The sequence below is a fragment of the Acomys minous genome, assembly GCF_964271855.1.
Source record: "Acomys minous genome assembly, chromosome: 12".
In the NCBI taxonomy this organism is placed as follows: domain Eukaryota; kingdom Metazoa; phylum Chordata; class Mammalia; order Rodentia; family Muridae; genus Acomys; species Acomys minous.
In genome coordinates, this window is record NC_140493.1 from 4,665,846 (window position 1) to 4,683,599 (window position 17,754).

The 17,754-nt window shown below is 53.6% G+C and overlaps 1 protein-coding gene and 1 long non-coding RNA gene across 2 annotated transcripts; one reads left to right on the forward strand and one right to left on the reverse strand.

Annotated features, from left to right (window-relative positions):
* Nucleotides 1-2,698: 2,698 nt before the first annotated feature.
* LOC311578430 lies at nt 2,699-6,100 on the reverse strand. Its single transcript, XR_014772874.1, has 3 exons — nt 5,966-6,100; nt 4,849-4,928; nt 2,699-3,890 (listed from the first exon to the last, which is right to left on the reverse strand). It is a non-coding gene; the product is annotated as an uncharacterized lncRNA (long non-coding RNA).
* Nucleotides 5,359-9,307, forward strand: DDN (dendrin). Its single transcript, XM_084748250.1, has 2 exons — nt 5,359-5,582; nt 5,990-9,307. Exons 1-2 carry the CDS (start codon nt 5,374-5,376, stop codon nt 7,908-7,910), a joined length of 2,130 nt encoding a protein of 709 aa, XP_084604376.1. The 5' UTR covers nt 5,359-5,373; the 3' UTR covers nt 7,911-9,307.
* Nucleotides 9,308-17,754: the final 8,447 nt, after the last annotated feature.

Below are 17,754 nucleotides of genomic sequence, written 5' to 3' on the forward strand. Positions count from 1 at the left end.
AATGCTCACACGAAAGCATCACAGTCTCTGCTTTAACTAACAGGCTGTGCATCTTCTGTCCAGAGCATGGAGGCCTCTTCAGTGGTTAGGTTTGGGGAGAATTTATGGGTTTTTGTTTTTGTTTTTGTTTTGAGACAAGACTTTCTATCATATGTAGACCAGGCTGCCTTCACATTTGCAACAATCCTCCTGCCTCAGCTTCCTAAGTACTGGGGTTACCGGCCCGTGCTGCTCACCCAGGGTCTTTGTGTAAGTGTGTGCATGGGCAGGTGGAGTGAGAGCTGAGCCTCAGGGCGACAATTCTTGACTTCCACCTTATTTGAGACAGGCTCTCTTCCTTCTGTTTTTGGGGAGGGGGGTGTGGGGTTCAAGACAAGGTGCCTCTGTGTAGCCCTGGCTGTCCTGGAGCTAGCTTTATAGACCAGGCTGGCCTCAAACTCAAGAGATCCACCTGCCTCTGCTTCCCAAGTGCTGGAACTAAAGGTCTACGCCACCACGCCCAGCTGTACAGCAGTGTTTTTGAGAGAGTCTCCTGTGGACGTAACCCTGGTTGGCCGAAGCTCACTACAGACCAGGCTGGCCTCAAACTCAAGGAGATCGGTGTGTACTTCTTTCTCATTAGTGTTGGTATTAATGACAGGGGACATCACAGTCAGCCTATGAACATCTTTATGTTTATTTTTAAGTATGTTTGTGTGTGCATGTGAGCGCAGTCACCCAAGGGGAGTAGAGGCAGCAGACCTGAAGCAGGAGTTTAGGTAGTTGTGAGCCACCTCACTGCTGAGACTTGAACTAGGGTCCTCTGAGAGAACAACATGTCCTCTTAACCTTCGTGCCATTTCCTCAGATCCTAAATCAAATTTGTTTTAAATTGCTTGTTCAGATGTTTCCCTGCATGAATGTGTGTTCTGTGTGTGCGTGCCTGGTGTCCCTAGATGCACTGGATCCCTAGAACTGGAGTTACAGACTATTATCAACTGCCCTGTGAGTATTTATTATGTATACAGCGTTCTGCCTGCATGTACACCTGCAAGCCAGAAGAGGGCATCAAATCACATTATAGTTGGTTGTGAGCCACCATGTGGGTGCTGGGAATTGAACTCAGGACCTCTGGAAGAGCAGCCAGTGCTCTCTCTTTTTTTTTTCATTTTGGAAGAGATTTATTGCTTTAATATATATCTGTTCATAGGGCATTTTTATTTTTATTTATTTATGCAACCAGTGCTTTTAACCTCTGAGCCATCTTTCCTGCCCAAACCAAGATCCTTTAGAAAGGCAACCAGTGTTCTTAACTGCTAAGCCAACCCCCGCCCCATTTAAAAACTGTTATATGCCATTCCAGCCAGTGAGGGGTGTGTAGCTGGAGGACAGCTCAGGCAGCAGTCCTCACAAGGCTTCCTTTGTTTTTGTAACAGTATCTCTCATTGGTCACACAGACCGGGTTACATGGCCAGCAGGCTCCAAGAATCCCTAGGACTAACCACACATGCCAGCATAAGTGGCTTTTTGTTTTTTGAAACAGGGTTTCTCTGTGTAGCCCTGGCTGTCCTGGGCTCTGTAGACCAGACTGGCCTTGAACTCACAGAGATCCGCCTGCCTCTGCCTCCCGTGTGGTGAGATTAAAAGTGAGCGCCACCACCGCCTGGCCATAAGTGGCTTTTTATGTAGGCTCTGAGCTCAGCTCCTCCAGCTTCAATGGGCATGTTTTACAAAGTGAGCCATCTCCCCAGCTCCTTTTCCAGTTTTAAGAGAATTTTTACAAGTGAAGCACAGAAATTCAAAAGCCGGCCCAGATCCACACTGCTAGTAAAAAGCAGTAAGTGGTAAAGGCACTTGCAACTCAGCTACCTGAGTTTAGTTCCCAGACCTTTAAAAAAAAAAAAAAAAGATTTATTTATTATATATACAGTGCTCTGCCCGCATGTACACCGGCAGGCCAGAAGAGGGCATCGGATCACATTATAGATGGCTGTGAGCCACCATGTGGCTGCTGGGAATTGAACTCATGACCTTTGGAAGAGCAGACAGTGCTCTTAACCTCTGAGCCACCTTGCCAGCCCCCCAGAACCCATTTAAAGGTAGACAGAGAGAACATCCCATGGATCTGACCTCTGACCTCCATACACACAGCATCACTGCGCTGACACACAAAACATCATGCACACTTTTTTTTTTTTTAACAAAGCTGGTAGGTAAACACAGAGGCATATTCCTTTAATTCCAGCACCTGGGAGGCAGAGGCAGACAGATCTCTATCTCTTGAGTTTGAAGCTAGCCTGGTCTACATACATAGCAAGTTCTAGGAACTACATAATGAGCTCATGTCTCTTAGGTGGGTGGGGGGTGGGGAGCCAAGTGGTGGTGGCTGCATACACTTTTAATCCCAGCAGGTGGATCTCTGAGTTTGAGGCCATCCTGGTCTACATAACAAGTTCCAGGACAGTCAGGGCTACATAGAGAAACCCTGTCTTGAAAAACCAAAATCAGGGGCTGGAGAGATGGCTCAGCGGTTAAGAGCACTGACTGCTCTTCCAGAGGTCATGAGTTCAATTCCCAGCAACCACATGGTGGCTCACAACCATCTATAATGTGATCTGATGTGCACTGTATACATAATAAATAAATAAATCTTAAAAAAAAAAAAAGAAAGTTAGAAGGTCTAAGAAAGTGTTTAAAAAAAAAAAAAGAAAAAGAAAAACCAAAATCAGAATTTAAAAGCTATTACTTATATTTCAACCGTCTGATTCTAGGTTTTAGTTTCCTGTCTTTGCACTAATCTTACTTCCTCTCTAATTCTCCTCTCGTGACTGCTGTTCCCACCTTATTTCCTGTGGTTACTCTTATCTTATTCCCTCCTCTGTCTGGACCATAGATAGGGCCCATGCAAAAGTCCCTAACATGTCCGACAGTGAAAACCCATTAGGGTCTTTGGGCAGACCTTTCTGAGGAAATGTTGAACTTTTTGGGTTTCGCTGGACTGGTGTTCTGTTTGAACCCCTTTCCTCTAAGATAGAGAGTGGCTCATGGAGGAAAGCAGTGCTGCGGTCAACCCACCAGACCCATTATCTGTGCTGAAACCACACAAATGGAGAGTAGCACCAAACACCAGGAGTAGCACCAAACAAACACCAGGAGTAGCACCAAACACCAGGAGTGAGTGCCAGGCTGCCTTCCCTTCTGCCATGGCTTTGCATCCAGGGCAGGAGCAGGTTCTGAGAAACTCCCTCGCTCTCCCTCCTCTGTGCCTGTGCCTTCAGAGGAACCGCTGCCGCTGCTGACTATTCCTGTTCTTCCAAAGCAGGCTTCATGATGGAAGCCGGGGAAACAGTCAGACACTTGTGAGAGGTTGCCCTTCAAGGCTGCCTCTGCCTCTGGATTCACATCTTTGATGCTCTCAGCACATTCCCAAGCCTGGGGGAGGGAGGCTTCCAAATTTATTAGAATTAGAGCTTGTTTGTGCTTGTATGCTGTGTGTGTGTGTGTGTGTGTGTGTGTGTGTGTGTAGGGGGGTGCATGGTGGAAAGGACAAATGTCTCTTGTGTCACATTCCTTCATCGGGGAGGGTTTGTCTAAGGAGGAAGCACTTTAAAACCTGTGGGACTGTGGTGGGCCTGCTGCGAAGCAGTGCCTTGGAGCCCTCTTCAGCTGGTAGGTGCATGGGGCCGGGAGGGGGGACTTAATGGGACAGTATGACAGCCTAGATTTTACTTTGCTGCTTCTCAGTGAGTCCTGTCTACCCTGTCACAACCCTTTTGATCTCTGTCCCCTTAAAAAGAAGGCTCTGTACCCATATGTTCCATGTGCTTTTAGGAAAAACCAGCTGGGATCTCTCCTTTCTCCCATTTGCCCGCTCAGTCTTCCATCACCAAGTCTCAGTCTGAGGACAGGAGCTGGGGAAGACAGGGGACATGGGACAAGGGACGTTCCTAAAGTCAGGAGAAGCAAATGGTCCCTTCTTCCTCAGGAGCTGTTGCCACCCTCTCTTCCTGCTCCCTGCACCCCTCCCCTCCACTGAGCTGCTGCCATGGTTGCCAGGCATGGTTGCTAAGTCTCTGTATGGAAGGGCTGCCGTGGGCTGTGCTGCCACTAACATTACCATGGTGACTCAGGGGACACCTGGTGCAGGCTTGGGGGGGGAGGGAGCCTGAGGATGCAATCAGCACAGTCAGTGTCCCCCCCCCCCCACCTCCCCAGAACAGAGCCAGTCCAAAAGGTGAGCTGCGCTTCAGAGTGATGAAGTGAACCAGGCTTGGGGTGGCAGTAGTGAGTGGGACCCCCTTCCTAGGAAAGAAAGGCCATTGTTATCCTTTCTGTTGCTAGGGGATTTGGCTGCGCCACAGGAACACACTGCCCTTCCTCCACCCACCCCACCCCACCCATATTAGGGTACAAGTGTATGTAGGCACTCTATCTGTATCCTACATAAGGCTTTGTAGAGCTGTGTGGGCACAAAACTGTGTAACCCTAGAATCCTGGCCTCGGGGTGAGGGGAGCCAGCCTGCTGCTGTTACAAGGCCCTATGGGTGTCCAAGGACACCAAATCTAATTAGTAGGAGTCTTCCTGTTGCTCAGGTGGCCAGGACAGACTGAGTTCGGCCTTACACACCAGCAGAGAAAAAGTGAAGAGTGCAGGAGCCACTTTTTGGAGGGCTTGGGGGAGCAAGCTGTCCCCGGACTCATACAAAAGCGTCCTGAAAGCTGCCACCTCTTCTCTCCAGTGCTTTGGTTACTCATCTCAGCTGCACCCGAATGCCACTGATGCTAAAAATAGCCCGCCCCCCCAGCTGTGGGCCAGCCTCTCTTGCACCCCAACCCCATGGAAACGAGCAGAGAGTGGCAGGCAGAGACCTTGAGTTCTATTCTCGCCCGCTCCCTGTCAGAGAAAGGAGTCCAGGCAGGCAAGGATAGACCTCTGGTGGTCAGGCAACCTGACAAGAAAGAAAGCAAAGGGTTAAAACTTCAGGAAGGGTGGGGAAATGGGGGCTGGAGAAGAGGGCACTGTGAGCTTGGCAAGGATCTGAAGTCTCTCCCCACCCACTCGCGGGTCCCATTAGGCTTGGGGGACCTAAGCAGTGGGAAGGGGCGTCCAATCCCAGGCCCCAGGGGGCGGCCGTGCACATGGGGGAGGTAGCAGCACAGAGCGGTCCACGGCGGCGGCGGCGGCGTGTCACATGCGCGCGCGCTCGCGCGCGAGCACACACGCATATACACACACACACATACACACACACAGACAGGCACACACGTGTGCCCGGGTATATATAGTTGCCAGTCCCTGGGCCTGCCGCTCTGCAGTGGGCGCCCGCTCCTTGGGTTGGGAGGGGGCTCACGGGGCGGGTGGGAGGGTGGGGGGCCGGGGTGGGGTGGGGCAGGATGCTGGATGGCCCGTTATTCTCCGAGGGGCCCGACAGCCCCCGGGAGCTCCAGGATGAGGAGTCGGGCAGCTGCCTCTGGGTGCAGAAGTCCAAGCTGTTGGTGATTGAAGTGAAGACTATTTCCTGTCATTATAGTCGTCGCGCCCCTTTTCGACAGTCCATGGACATCCAGGCCAGCCACTGGGCCCGTGGGCCCCAGAACCGCACGTGAGTGAAGGAGGGTGAGGGGCAGCAAGCGGTGGGGCGGGAAGTGGGGTCCAGACCTCCCCGCTGGCACCAGCGATCACAGCTGGCCCTTCCCTTTCCCGCGCCTCCCTCCCCCACTCGTCGAGGACTGGGGCCTGACTCATTTAGCGCTGTTTAGGGGGACAGGACTGGTAGTGAGGAAGGGCAGGAGGTGAGATGGGGCAGTCGCTGTTAAAGTGTGCATGGAGAAATGGCGAGGAGTCTCATTTCGACTTCAGCCCTAACATATACGCACGTGCACTCACACACACACTCACACGTACCCTCCCACACGGCTGCCCCAAGTGGTCTCCAGTGCTCCCAGCTCCCCGGACCTCGGCTCTCTTTCCTCACAAACTGCTCACCTGGGTTCCTGCTCATTGTCCCAGGTGTAGGCTGCGCCCGGGATCCCCTGAGCCGCCACCCCGCCGACCCTGGGCCTCCAGGGTGCTGCAGGAGGCGACCAACTGGCGGGCAGTGCCCCCCGCCGAGGTCCGAACCCGGGAACAGGAGAAAAGGAAGGCGGCGTCGCAGGAGCGGGAGGCCAAGGAGACCGAGAGAAAAAGGCGCAAGGCTGGCGGGGCCCGACGGAGTCCCCTAGGTCAGCCCCGCCCAGAACCCCGGAACGCCCTTCGGGCAGCCCAACCTACAGGGATCCCAGTTTTCTCCAGACCAGAGCGCTTCGGGCAGGTGGGGCGAGCGCCCCGTCCATCAGCGCTCCCGCTGAGTGACCCATTGGTGGCATGGGCGGGGCCATGGGGAGGTAGGAGGCCAGGGCCCCCTAGCTATGAGGCTCACCTGCTGCTGAGAGGCGCTGCAGGCACAGCTCCAAGACGCCGCTGGGACCGGCCGCCACCCTATGTGGCTCCACCTTCTTACGAAGGCCCCCACAGGACCCTAGGGACTAAGCGAGGCCCAGAGCTCTCCCGAGCGCCCACCTCATCAGCCCCAGTTCCAGTCACTAACAGGACAGAGGGAGGGCGCACGAAGAAGAGGCTGGATCCTCGAATCTACCGGGATGTTCTAGGGGCTTGGGGTCTCAGACAGGGACGGGGACTCTTAGGGGGAGCTCCAGGCTGTGCAGCAGGCAGACCCAGGCCAGAGCCTTGCAAAGGGGCCATGGAGAAAAATCCGGGCCTAGCAGCAGCAGGCCTGAGCAGTGGTGGCGACGGCCTTCCCCAAGCCAAAGCTACTGGCAGTCCAGGCACCGAGGCAGCTCCATCTGGCTCCAGGATGAGCAGCCCACCACGTCCCGCTCCCAGGTCCAGGCAGCACCTCAGGGACTCAAGGAAAGGGAAAGAAGGAAGTGAACCGATTTGGCTTCCCAAGTGTTGGCTTTCCTCTCCTAAAAAGCCTCCAGTTAGGCATAGCCAGACTCTCCCTAGACCATGGGCTCCTGGAGGCACTGGATGGAGAGAGTCCCTGGGTCAAAGAGAGGGCACAGAACACGAGTCCCTGGAAGTTTGGAAGGCGACTCGTCACCCCCATACCCTGCCCCGCAGTTCCCGAGGTTCTGCTCGTAGAGAAGGCATCTTTGTCATTGACGCCACGTGCGTGGTGATAAAGTCCCAGTATGTTCCAACCCCTCGAACCCAGCAGGTGCAGCTCTTGCCCTCTGGGGAGCCATGCGTTGTGAGCGACAGCCCTAGGCAGCCCAAGCCCTGCCACAAGGAGGGCGAGAGGGCCGCAGGCAATCTCTCCTCTTGCCAAAAGCGACCGCTGAGCTGTCACGTCTTAAACCAGCCGGGCGAGGGTCGCGAGGGCGAAGCTGAGGGCGGAGAGCAGGGGGAGTCGTCCCTGGGGGACCGCGCCCCCTCCGTTTTAGAGCTCCCTGTGGGCGAAGCGAACCTGCGAGACGCCCCCACGCAGCCTGGTAGCCCAGAGCGCCCGACCTTAGGCCCAGCGGCTCCGGGATGCGCGGGCAGCGTGAAGGGCTCCGAAGCGGCTGGGGTCCCGCGGCGTGCGGGCGGGGGCTGGGCGCGGACTCCGGGGCCCTACGCCGGGGCGTTGCGGGAAGCCGTGTCTCGCATCCGCCGCCACACCGCCCCAGATTCGGACTCAGACGAAGCTGAGGAGCTCAGCGTCCATAGCGGTTCCTCTGATGGAAGTGACACAGACGCCCCAGGCGCCTCCTGGCGGAACGAGAGGACCCTGCCTACGGTTGGGAACAGCCGGCCCAAGGAAGGCGGCAAGACTGCCGAGCTGAGAGACAGTATCCGGGAGATTCTAGATGTCGTGAGCCAACCCGAGGAAGGCCTCTTCCGAGAGGACAGCAGGAAAGCTCCACAGGGAAATAAAGAGAGAGAGTGAGCGATAGCTCTCTTTGTTCTGATGTCGCTCAGCCCACCCATCCTTGGGGGTCGTCTCTCTCCTTGGTTTTGCTTCCCTTTTCTCCTTTCCCCCACTTACACCTGTTCCCACGCTTGAAACAGGAAAGGAAAGAGAGGCAAGGCAGCACACGCCAACTCAAGGATTAGTTTCAGGGAAAGTGAGGATGGGATTCGACACCTGCTATCTTCCATGCAGAGAGACAAGCCTACGGGCAGGAGTGGTGGCAGTCATAAGAAAGCGATGGGCAGGGCAGGGTCCCTTTGACAGGAGAGAACACACACACACACACACACACACACACACACACACACACACACACACAACCAGCAAACTAGGAGGAGGCTCTCTTTGACGTTACAACTCAAGTTTCCATTCCAACTCTGCCACCGACTTCCTAGTGGACCTTGGAGTTACTATTTTTGCACCCGGGCATCCTGGACTCTTGTAAATGTAAAATAAGTGATTTCTGCCGCCCATTCTTTCGCCCCTAGGATTTTGTAAGTGAATAGAATTTGAAGGTTCTTATCCGCTTCAGTCATCCTCAGTTCGGAAGACTGTCAAGGTTTTCAGATTTAAATGGGCAAAGGGCTTCTATTCCAACCTCCCAATTTAGGTGAGTGCTCCCCAGGGCTTCTGGCCTGTGGTGGTCCAAGCTGGAGACGGATGATAGCCAATGGATCAGCTTGGGACATTTTTAGGCCTTCCCCTTTTCCTCCATCTTCGTGTCTTTAGTGATGCTCTGAAGTGTTGTTGGGATTTCCCACGCAGACGGTGTCGCCCACCGGATAGGACCCTGACAATTTCTGCATCTCTCCTAGAAACAGCCGGGCAAAGAAGGCAGGCTGATCCTAAGCAGACGGTGTGGGGTGTGATACTCGCTGTAGCCACTACGGGGCGCGCGCAGGTCGCGGATTCCCCCCGGTTGCTGGTGCTCGAGTGTCCTTACGCCAACACTGCCATTTACCTGGATCCCTAGTTGTTACCGGGCGCCGGTTTCCCGCCTTGACACCTCCAAACCGCGCGCGGGGCCGGGAGCAGGCCTCCGGTCTCCCAGACCTCTGGGGCGCGCCGAGCCCTTCTTTGTATTGAACCACGCCAACCGGTTTGAGACTGACATTTAAGTCCTTTAAAAAAAATTTTTTTTTTCTTTCCGACCCTGGGCACTTCCTCTGTGTCTGCCATTTACTAGCCATGTGACCTTGGCCGAATCACTTCACCTCCCTGAGCCTCAGTTTCCTCATCTGTCAAATGGGGGTTTATAAACACCTACCTCGCAGGGTTGTTGTGAGGATTTAATGAGGTAATGTATATAAGGCGTCTTCCACAGTGCCTGGCACATAGTAGGCGCCCAATAAATCTACTCTTCCCTTTATAAAGCTCTGGAGTCTCTCTTGCGATGACCCAGCCCCACCGTGTCCCTCCCTTGGGACCTGACTTCTTCCCGCTCGCTGTGAGGGGGAGGAGGAGGACTCCTCTCTGGTGGAAACTTCTGGCCCATCCTGTTTCCCTGGCTGGGACGCTCCCTTCCTTGCCCCCCGCCCCACCCCTGCCGGCTCTTCCCTCTGCCCTGGTGCACTCCCCCCTCCCCCCGCCCCCTATTCCGGGCAAGGGTTGAGTCAGCCTAGGTAAATTTAGCCGCCTGCTGGTCAGGAGCGGGGCTTCGCCCAGACTTTTCGCCCGTCTCTTGTCCCTATTCCCACCGAACCCCCACTAACCCTAACTCCCGCAACACTTTAGATCGCTCGCAAAACACTTAAGCTTTTAGTCTTCAGTTAGTTCGAAAAGGCAGGATGCAGAGGGGGCAGGGCTTTCAGTCGCACAGCCACAGCTGGCCTTGAAACAGTGGAGGAAGGTCTGTTCGGGTTTCCCAACTCTAGGGGCGTTCACTGGTCGGAGCTCCCCAGGAATACTCACTTGCGATCTTGTCTGTAACCTACACATTTCCTGTTGCTCTTGGTGGAGGAGGCCAAAGAAGCCAGGTCACCTTGGGCAAAGATCAAAGGCACCAAAGGTCTTAGCACCATCCACTGCAGTTCTCACTGCTGCTAAGTGCGACCTAGCGTTTACCGAGCTCTTCCTAGGAACAGGGCTCTAGGCTGGGCTCAAGGATAGAAATGGCATGGCCTATCTAACAGTCAGACATGAAAACACGAAGTACTGGGCACTTCTGTTAGGTTCTGAAAAGAGTCAATTAAGGGAGATCCTAATTTTAGGAGATCCAGGGAGAGTCCATGGAGGAGGTGACATTTAGATTAAAAACTAGACATTTAGATAAAAATTAGTGAAAAGAGACAGGCTGGTGGCTTTTAATCCCAGCACTGGGGAGGCAGAGGCAGGGGGAATGGATGGGTGTTCAAGGCCAGCCTGGTGTACATAGTGAGTTCCAGGATATATATACACACACACACACACACACACACACACACACACATATATATATATGTATATATGAGAGAGAGAGAGAAGCCAGGTATGGTAACACCTCCTGTAAATTGGAGCCAGAGGCAGGAGGATGGTTATAAACTTTGAGCCCAGCCTGGCTTACATAGCAAATTCAGGCCCAGTCCAGTCTAGCCCAGCACGATTCTGGTTCTGTCTCCAAATCAGAAGGGGAGTGCAACCCCTTGGGATCCCTTGGACGGTGGTGGTTCAGGTGGTGGTTCAGGTGGTGGTTCAGGTGGTGGTTCAGGTGGTGGTTCAGTGCTAGCCTGATGGACTAGAACTCACAAAGTCCCGAATTGGGTTCCCAACATTAAAGAAAGACAAACCCTAGGTTAGGTAACAACCACCCCCGTTTGTGCAAGGAATGTTTGCGAATTTAGGGTGTCAGGGCAACGTGTGCCTTCTTCCAGAGCTTGCCAAGGGTAAAGTCAGAATCAGCTGCCAAAGTTCTGGGAGAGGAGAGGGAGGGGGGGAGGAGAGGAGGAGGAGAGAGGCTGCAGGTTTTAGGGCCAGACCCTGCTAAGTAGTATCTTAGGCCCCATGGAGCCCTGTGGGTGGCTGGTTAGAGACTCCCTGCTGTGAAAATGACTTCTAAATGTAGCTGTGTCTGCCAGCCACCCAGCCTCCTGAAGGAGGCCACAACCAACCCCCTGGGACCGCCCCCTTGATCAGGAGAAAAGACTGCAGGAACAGGAGGGAGGACTGCTCAGTTGGGGACAACAGAGCTTAGGTTAACAGCCAAGTTCTTCCTGGAAGCATTTCCTGCCCCACAGTTCTGTCATACTTGATAAGGCACTAAGGGGGCTGGGAACCCTGTCCTTTTCAGACTTGAGGGAGCTCTGGAGGTGTCCTGAGGCCAGATACAAACGGGTAAGGAAGGATAAAGGAGACACAGGCTGTAGCTTCGACATCACAGAAATCAATGATGTGAACGCGTTTGCAAGAGAAGAGGACAGAGGAAACTGCTGAACACAGGGACTTGGGACGTGTGCAGAGTGTGTCCATGGAGGACAGCATACAGTTCTCTCAGTAATGACGCATTTGTCCACTTGCCCAGTAACTGTGTGCGCCAGGGACTCATAGGAGACGCAGGCACACCTTCAGGGAAGCCACACATGTACTAAAACTGGAGCAATGGAGAGGAGGCTAGCATGGTGCCTGTGCAGAGGTGACATTCACAGTGGAGAAACCTTCCATATTTAAAGAAGAAGAAGAAGAAGGAGAAAAACAAGAAGAACAAGAAGAACAAGAACAAGAAGAGAGAAGATGAGGAGGAAAGGAGAGCAGAAAGGAGGGACAACTCCTTGACTTGGACTTAGAGGGGATGACAATATATCCATGATGCCCCTGGGAGACAAGTTTTCTAGTGGGGCATGTATGAGGATGGACATTTTTTAACATTTTAAGATAGGCACTGTCCTTGCCTCTCCATGGCATGGCATGGGGTAGGCTCCCTTCTTTGAATCTGCTTGTATTAACTAGGATAGTAAGTTATTTTTCATTTGGATGCTCCATCCACCCACCCACCCACCCACCCATCTATCCATCCATCCATCCATCCATCCACCTATCCACCCATCCATCCACCCACCCACCCATCTATCCATCCATCCATCCATCCATCCATCCATCCATCCATCCACAAACCCACCCGTCTGTCCATCCATCCATCCACCCACCCACCCGTCTGTCCATCCATCCATCCATCCATCCACCCACCCACCCATCTATCCATCCATCCATCCATCCACCCACCCACCCACCCACCCATCCACCTATTTATCCATCCATCCACCCACCCACCTGTCCATCCATCCATCCATCCATCCATCCATCCATCCATCCATCCGTGCATCCCTCCTATCCATTCACGAATCTAGTCACGAACTCATCCGCTGTGCACCTGAGAGCCTTCCCATGTCTTTCTAGCCAAGCATCTATTTTAACCATGAGCCAATCTGATCATCATTTCATAGGATGTCGATAGCTCAGTGTTGGAAGGGATGGTAAGATGAAAAGCACACATCCTCAGGCATGTGGAAGCCTAGCCTACCACATATACAGATGGCCAGTGGGTGTCAGGAAGGAAAGCTCCTAGAGCAAAGAGCTCAGAAAGGCAAGGCCAATCCCCCAAGGGAAAACTGAAGAGGCTCCACAGGGATGTTTGAGGTAGTTTTTTTTTTTTTAATTTTTTTTTTTTTACCAAGATGAGGGAAGGGGGTGCATACCAAATGTGGGAAGACATATGGTTTCCACAGGGAACAAAGCCCTGGAGAAGAAAGAGGACTAGATAGATCATGAAGAGGGTATTGAAGGCAAGAATAAAGTATTCGGCCTTCACCAGGGTCAGTAAGGTACACCTGTATAGTCCCAGTTACTTGGGAGGCTGAGGGTGGGGCTCCCTTGAGCCCAGGAATTCAAGGCCTACGTGGGGAAAGCAAGGAGGCTCTGCCTCTGACTAAAGAAACACAGGAGCTTTTGTGGGAGGAATTGAAAGAGAGATGACAGTTCCGAGCTGGGAACATCTTACTGTATTTCAATGCCAAACATTTTCCTCCAAAAAGGATTGTGTAAGAAAGAGGAAAATGAGTGCCGAGGATGTAACTCAGCTGATAGAGCACTCACCTAGCATTCACAAAGCCCCACATTTGGTCCGAAGAACTCTATAAACAGGACGCGCTAACTCCACAAAATCCTAGCATCCGGGAGGCAAAAGGATCAGGCATTCACCGTTTATCCTCAGCACATGGGAGACTTGAGGTCAGCCTAGGGTGCATGATACATTACTTCAAAAAGTGGGGGCATGATTTAAAATAAAAACTGTAAGAGCAACCCTGCCATGACAACGTAGCATGGAGGAGGACGCGGCTGCTGCCCAGCTCCACGGCCTGCAGCTGCTGTCTTTGCTTTCTTAGTGTCTAAGGAAGCTCTCCCAACATTTACCACGAGGTGGCGCTGTTCGAACTTTAGCGCCGAGAGCCACCGGGATCCTTGGTGTGCCATGTCGTCAGCTGCCCGTCCAGGAATGATCCAGACAACCCTTCCTATTAAGTGCTAGGTAAAGGAAGAGCCTGAGGACGGATGTTTAAAAGAAGATCCGACGGACCTCAACTTCTATGCAAATACCGGCCTTATGTATCTTGCCAACCCAGGTACAATATTAGGATCTTGTAAAAATAACAGTGACCGAGACATAATTTTTGCCCTCAAGGATTTCACAACCTAGTCTAAACCAAACCTACTTTTCACTGTCTCTTACACACATCACACACGTGAGTGCGCGTGCGCGCACACACACACATACACTCACATACCTGCTCTTCATTTTCATATGATGGCTACTCACATAACTAGGTTTTTCTCAAGGTCCTTGCATGGCACTTATTAACAGTCTTGTTGGTGCGGCTCTTGGGGGAGCAATCTGACTCTGGATTGCTTCTCCCCAGCACGGGTCTTCACCCGGTCTTTCTGCTCCCAACACACCCTTTCCTGTTCTTTCTAACCTTCTCCAACATGCCCCACAGCCTCTCACTCTGTCTGGTAGCTTCCAGAAGCTCTTCACAGTACACCTAGTAGGCTGTAGTCCAGAGTCCTGTAGGCTACAGGGACTTATGAGAGGCCCCATGAGACCTTGGGTGCCATTTAAGCAGAAGTGAGGAGTGCCAGGCTGGCTGTGTGGCTTGAGGGCTTCTGCCCGACAAACCTGTCTGCCTTCTTTTTTCTCACACCCTTTAAGAGCACCAGGTTGCTCCTCAATACTCCTCCGTAGTGGTGGTCGGTCGCTTTGGGAGACACTGCTTGAAGGTGGAACATCGTGAAACATTGGTTGTCCACTTTTCCCAACATGCTCAAGGGCCCATCTTAGCCCTTGGCGCGTTTTGGAGGGGAAGGGAGGGAGGGTTGGTGCCGAGAGTGGGAGCCAGGCCCATCGAGGTCCCGGGAGTGAATGCAAGTGAATGCGGCATTGTTGGCCAGGCCAGAGTCACAGATAATTACCTCAATTAGTGACAATGGGAGAGTAATAAATACAGGCTTAGTGTCTCCTACCCCACCAGGGCTCCGAAGATTAATCCAGGCTGACGGGCGGGCCCTGAAAGGCGTGATGGACAATTCATTAAACTCCCCAAATGCCGCACAACCTGGGCGTGAAGGCTGAGTTAGCCCCCTGGGGGCTGTGCCTTTGTCCTGATTGTGTGTCTCCGCCACTGCAGAGCCGAGCAGCCCCCAGAGAGCCGGGAGGTGAGTGGGGCTCCCTGAGCCGGGCCAGGCGGAGGGGGGATTAGGCCTCGGTCTGGCCCTGGTTGCCCTGGCACACTGGCCCGGCCTGCCTGGAATGTCCGTCGGGGGGAGCGGACCGAGCGGAGGGGCGGGGCCGACAAGGTGGAGTAAGGGGGGCACACAAAACCAGGGGCAGGAGGAGTTAATTAGACGCCAGCCGAGGAGGGCGAGGGGCCACAATAGGGCTGAAGGGCCGTCAGGGCCGGCCCCTTCACTTCCGAGGATTAATAGGGAGGAGGGAGGAGGAAGGAGGGAGGGGGTTCGACCCTGGAAGAGGAGGCCTGCCCCTCTTGCCTAGATGGGCACCTACTTAGCAAGCAGCTGAGCGCCAGGAGGCTCTAGTAACCTGGGTCGGTCCCGCAGCATCCCACAGAATAGCTCTCCTTACGTGTTGGCACCTAGCAGTCAGGGAGTGATCTATCAGGAAAAGTAAAGAGGGGCAGCACATTTAGGGGTCTTCTTCTCACCTCCTCATATGACCTGAGACAGTGCTGGTGCTGGATAGCAACTTTCCCTGCGCGGGCGTTGGGGGGGGGGGAGGGCGGCGAAGGGGGAGCAGCTGAGGCTGGAGCTTACACTAGTGACACCAGGCATGGTGTGTGAGCACACCTCAGTGAGTGAGTGAGTGAGTGAGTGAGTGAGTGAGTGTGTGTACGGAACTGTTTTCTTCCGGGTATAAGGAAGGAAAGATGGGGCCCAGGGCTGCACCTTGACACTGTGTGCCTGCCTTTGAACCTCTTTCACGATGAACTCATGGCCATACACCCGGGAGGGTGAGGAATCCCGGGTGTGAGATAAACAATTGTGCAGGGCACATCTGTATCAGTGGCTCACTCACCTGGGAAAGGTAAAAATAAATAAATATTGCAGCACCTGGTTGGAAGCCATGACTTCCTCCTGGGCCAGAGGGGGGATGAAGGGGGGCAGGGGGGGGCTGGAGTAGATAGGGCAGCCCTGGCTCCTCCCCAGGTGCCACCCCACCCTACCCCCTCCCAGGGGATGACAGGGGAGCGAGTTGGCAGCAGTTCCCTGGGCATATTTATAACCTACTGCTCTCTCACCAACCCAGCGTGTCTGCTTTTAGCCCAGACGGGGGAGGGGGCAAGGGGGTGGTCTGTCTCCTGCTGGGCCCTGGCTGGGTGTGGAAAGAGTGAGTAAGGGTGAGTGGGGGGCAGCGCTGCAGGGCTAATTCCTGCGCACACCACAGCCAAACAGCTTATTTTCTCCTCATTTTGTTATTTTTCTCCCTCTGGCCCGGAGCAGAGGACCGAGCCTGCCTGGGGCCATCGGGAAGGGGGGCTGCACCCTAGGGTATTTGCAGCCCCACTGACAGGGTTTTTCCAAGGTGCCAGTGGCGGGTTGTCCGTAGAGTAGGCTTGCTGACCCCCCCCCCCAGGGACTGTGCAGCCTGCCCACCTCAGTCCTCTCAGCTTTTCCGCCATCCCTGGGGTATTTCAGGACTAGTTCCTGCATGGGGTGGGGGTGGGGGACACTTATGAGGTCAGCTCTGTGTCCAGGGTCCAGATCCTCTGGTGCCCATCTGTGTGGCACCTGAAGATCAGAAGTGAGCTGAAGGTCAGGGCCCTGCGTCAGGCACATTTCTGATGACATTATCTTATGGCCACCACCCTGTGTTTTGAGCTCTGAGACTCTTTTTAGGTACAGCCTCCCTCCTTCCCCCCCCTCCCCGCCCTGCCCAGCTCCCCCAATCTACCGATCTACTGCCTCCGGTTCACAGTGAGAACGTCACAGGCAACACAGGGATACATGGTAAGAAAGCTCTCAGCTCCTGAGCTATAGAACAGACCGCACAGCCCCTTTATCCATCTCCACCAAGTGCTGGGGATCAAATCCGTTCTGGTCCTCACACATGCTCTGCCGTGGAGGAGTCACGCTTCCAGCCCTTTTAATTTTATTTGTGCATGCTCTGTTAGGGCACCCAAGTTTCAGCCCCTGGGAGAGAAGTGCATTTGCCACGCTGAAGGCTTTCCTGTCCCAATAGCTTCTGTTGTGCCAATGTGCTTCTTGGCTTGGTTGTTTCCCTAGCTGGACCTGTCACCACACTGCCAACCTTTGACAAGTGGCTGGTACAGACAAGGTATCAGTAAGAGTCCACGTGACCCAAGCCATCACAAACACTGCCTCTTTTGAACCTTATCACCTCCTGAAAGGACAGTGTGACTAGTCTCAATTAATCGTCAAGGCAAAGGAAACTGAATACCAAGTTAGGGGCAACAGGGGGAAAATGCTCTTTTCTCAACTTCTGCAAGTCAGCTCAGCACCCCAATTCCCAAGACCATAAGCTTCATTTCTGGGAGGTGGGACTTAGGTGGAAGTGCTTGGCCCTGGTTCCCCTATCCTATTGCTTCTCCCTAACAATTAACATTGTGCAGCCATGGCCCATCCTTACTCACTCTCCCTCCCTCTCTCTCTCTCTCTCTCTCTCTCTCTCTCTCTCTCTCTCTCTCTCTCTCTCCCTGGGACAATCCAATAACTCCTGATTTTGGGAGAGCTGGGGAGCTGTTGTTCTCCTTGGCTTAGGATTGACTACTCTCTGACGGATGATCTTCCATGGGAATCCAGGGCCTTTTAGATGCTTGCTGTCCAAACTTGGATCCACTTATCAGAACTGAGACTGTGCTAGCTGTGCCAATGGAAAGACAGGGAAAGGAATGCCACTGTGAGGCTGAGCAGGCCTTAGATCTACTTCCCTGCCCACTCACAGAGCCACAGGGGTCAGAGTTCACACCCTCCAGAGAGAGGCGATAGCCTGCAAAGACAGCAAAGGACTCTGGGAAGAGTTATGGCTCTTGCAAAGGTGGGGTGCTCTGCAGCTTCCGTGCTGCTTTTGGGTCATCTCTTGTGGGGAAAGGGCTATCGTGGAGGACAGGCATTAGAGTTTAGGAAGGTTTAGTGTACCACAGAGTTAGGGCTATGGGTATGGTTGACAAGGAAGGGAGGATTGGAGTCAGGTTTAATACTGTGAGCAGGATTCTTGTCCACCTGACTGGTGACTGTGTGCACAGAGGTGGCCTGCAGGTACTGTTAATAAAGGAATCCTTGGGCCTGGAGTGGTGGCGCAAGCCTTTAATCCCAGTACTCA

Coding starts and splice junctions, on each gene's coding strand:
- DDN (XM_084748250.1), top strand. CDS start 5,374: ATGCTGGATGGCCCGTTATTCTCCGAGGGGCCCGACAGCCCCCGGGAG. Junction 5,583..5,989: donor CGTGGGCCCCAGAACCGCAC/GTGAGTGAAGGA, acceptor TCATTGTCCCAG/GTGTAGGCTGCGCCCGGGAT.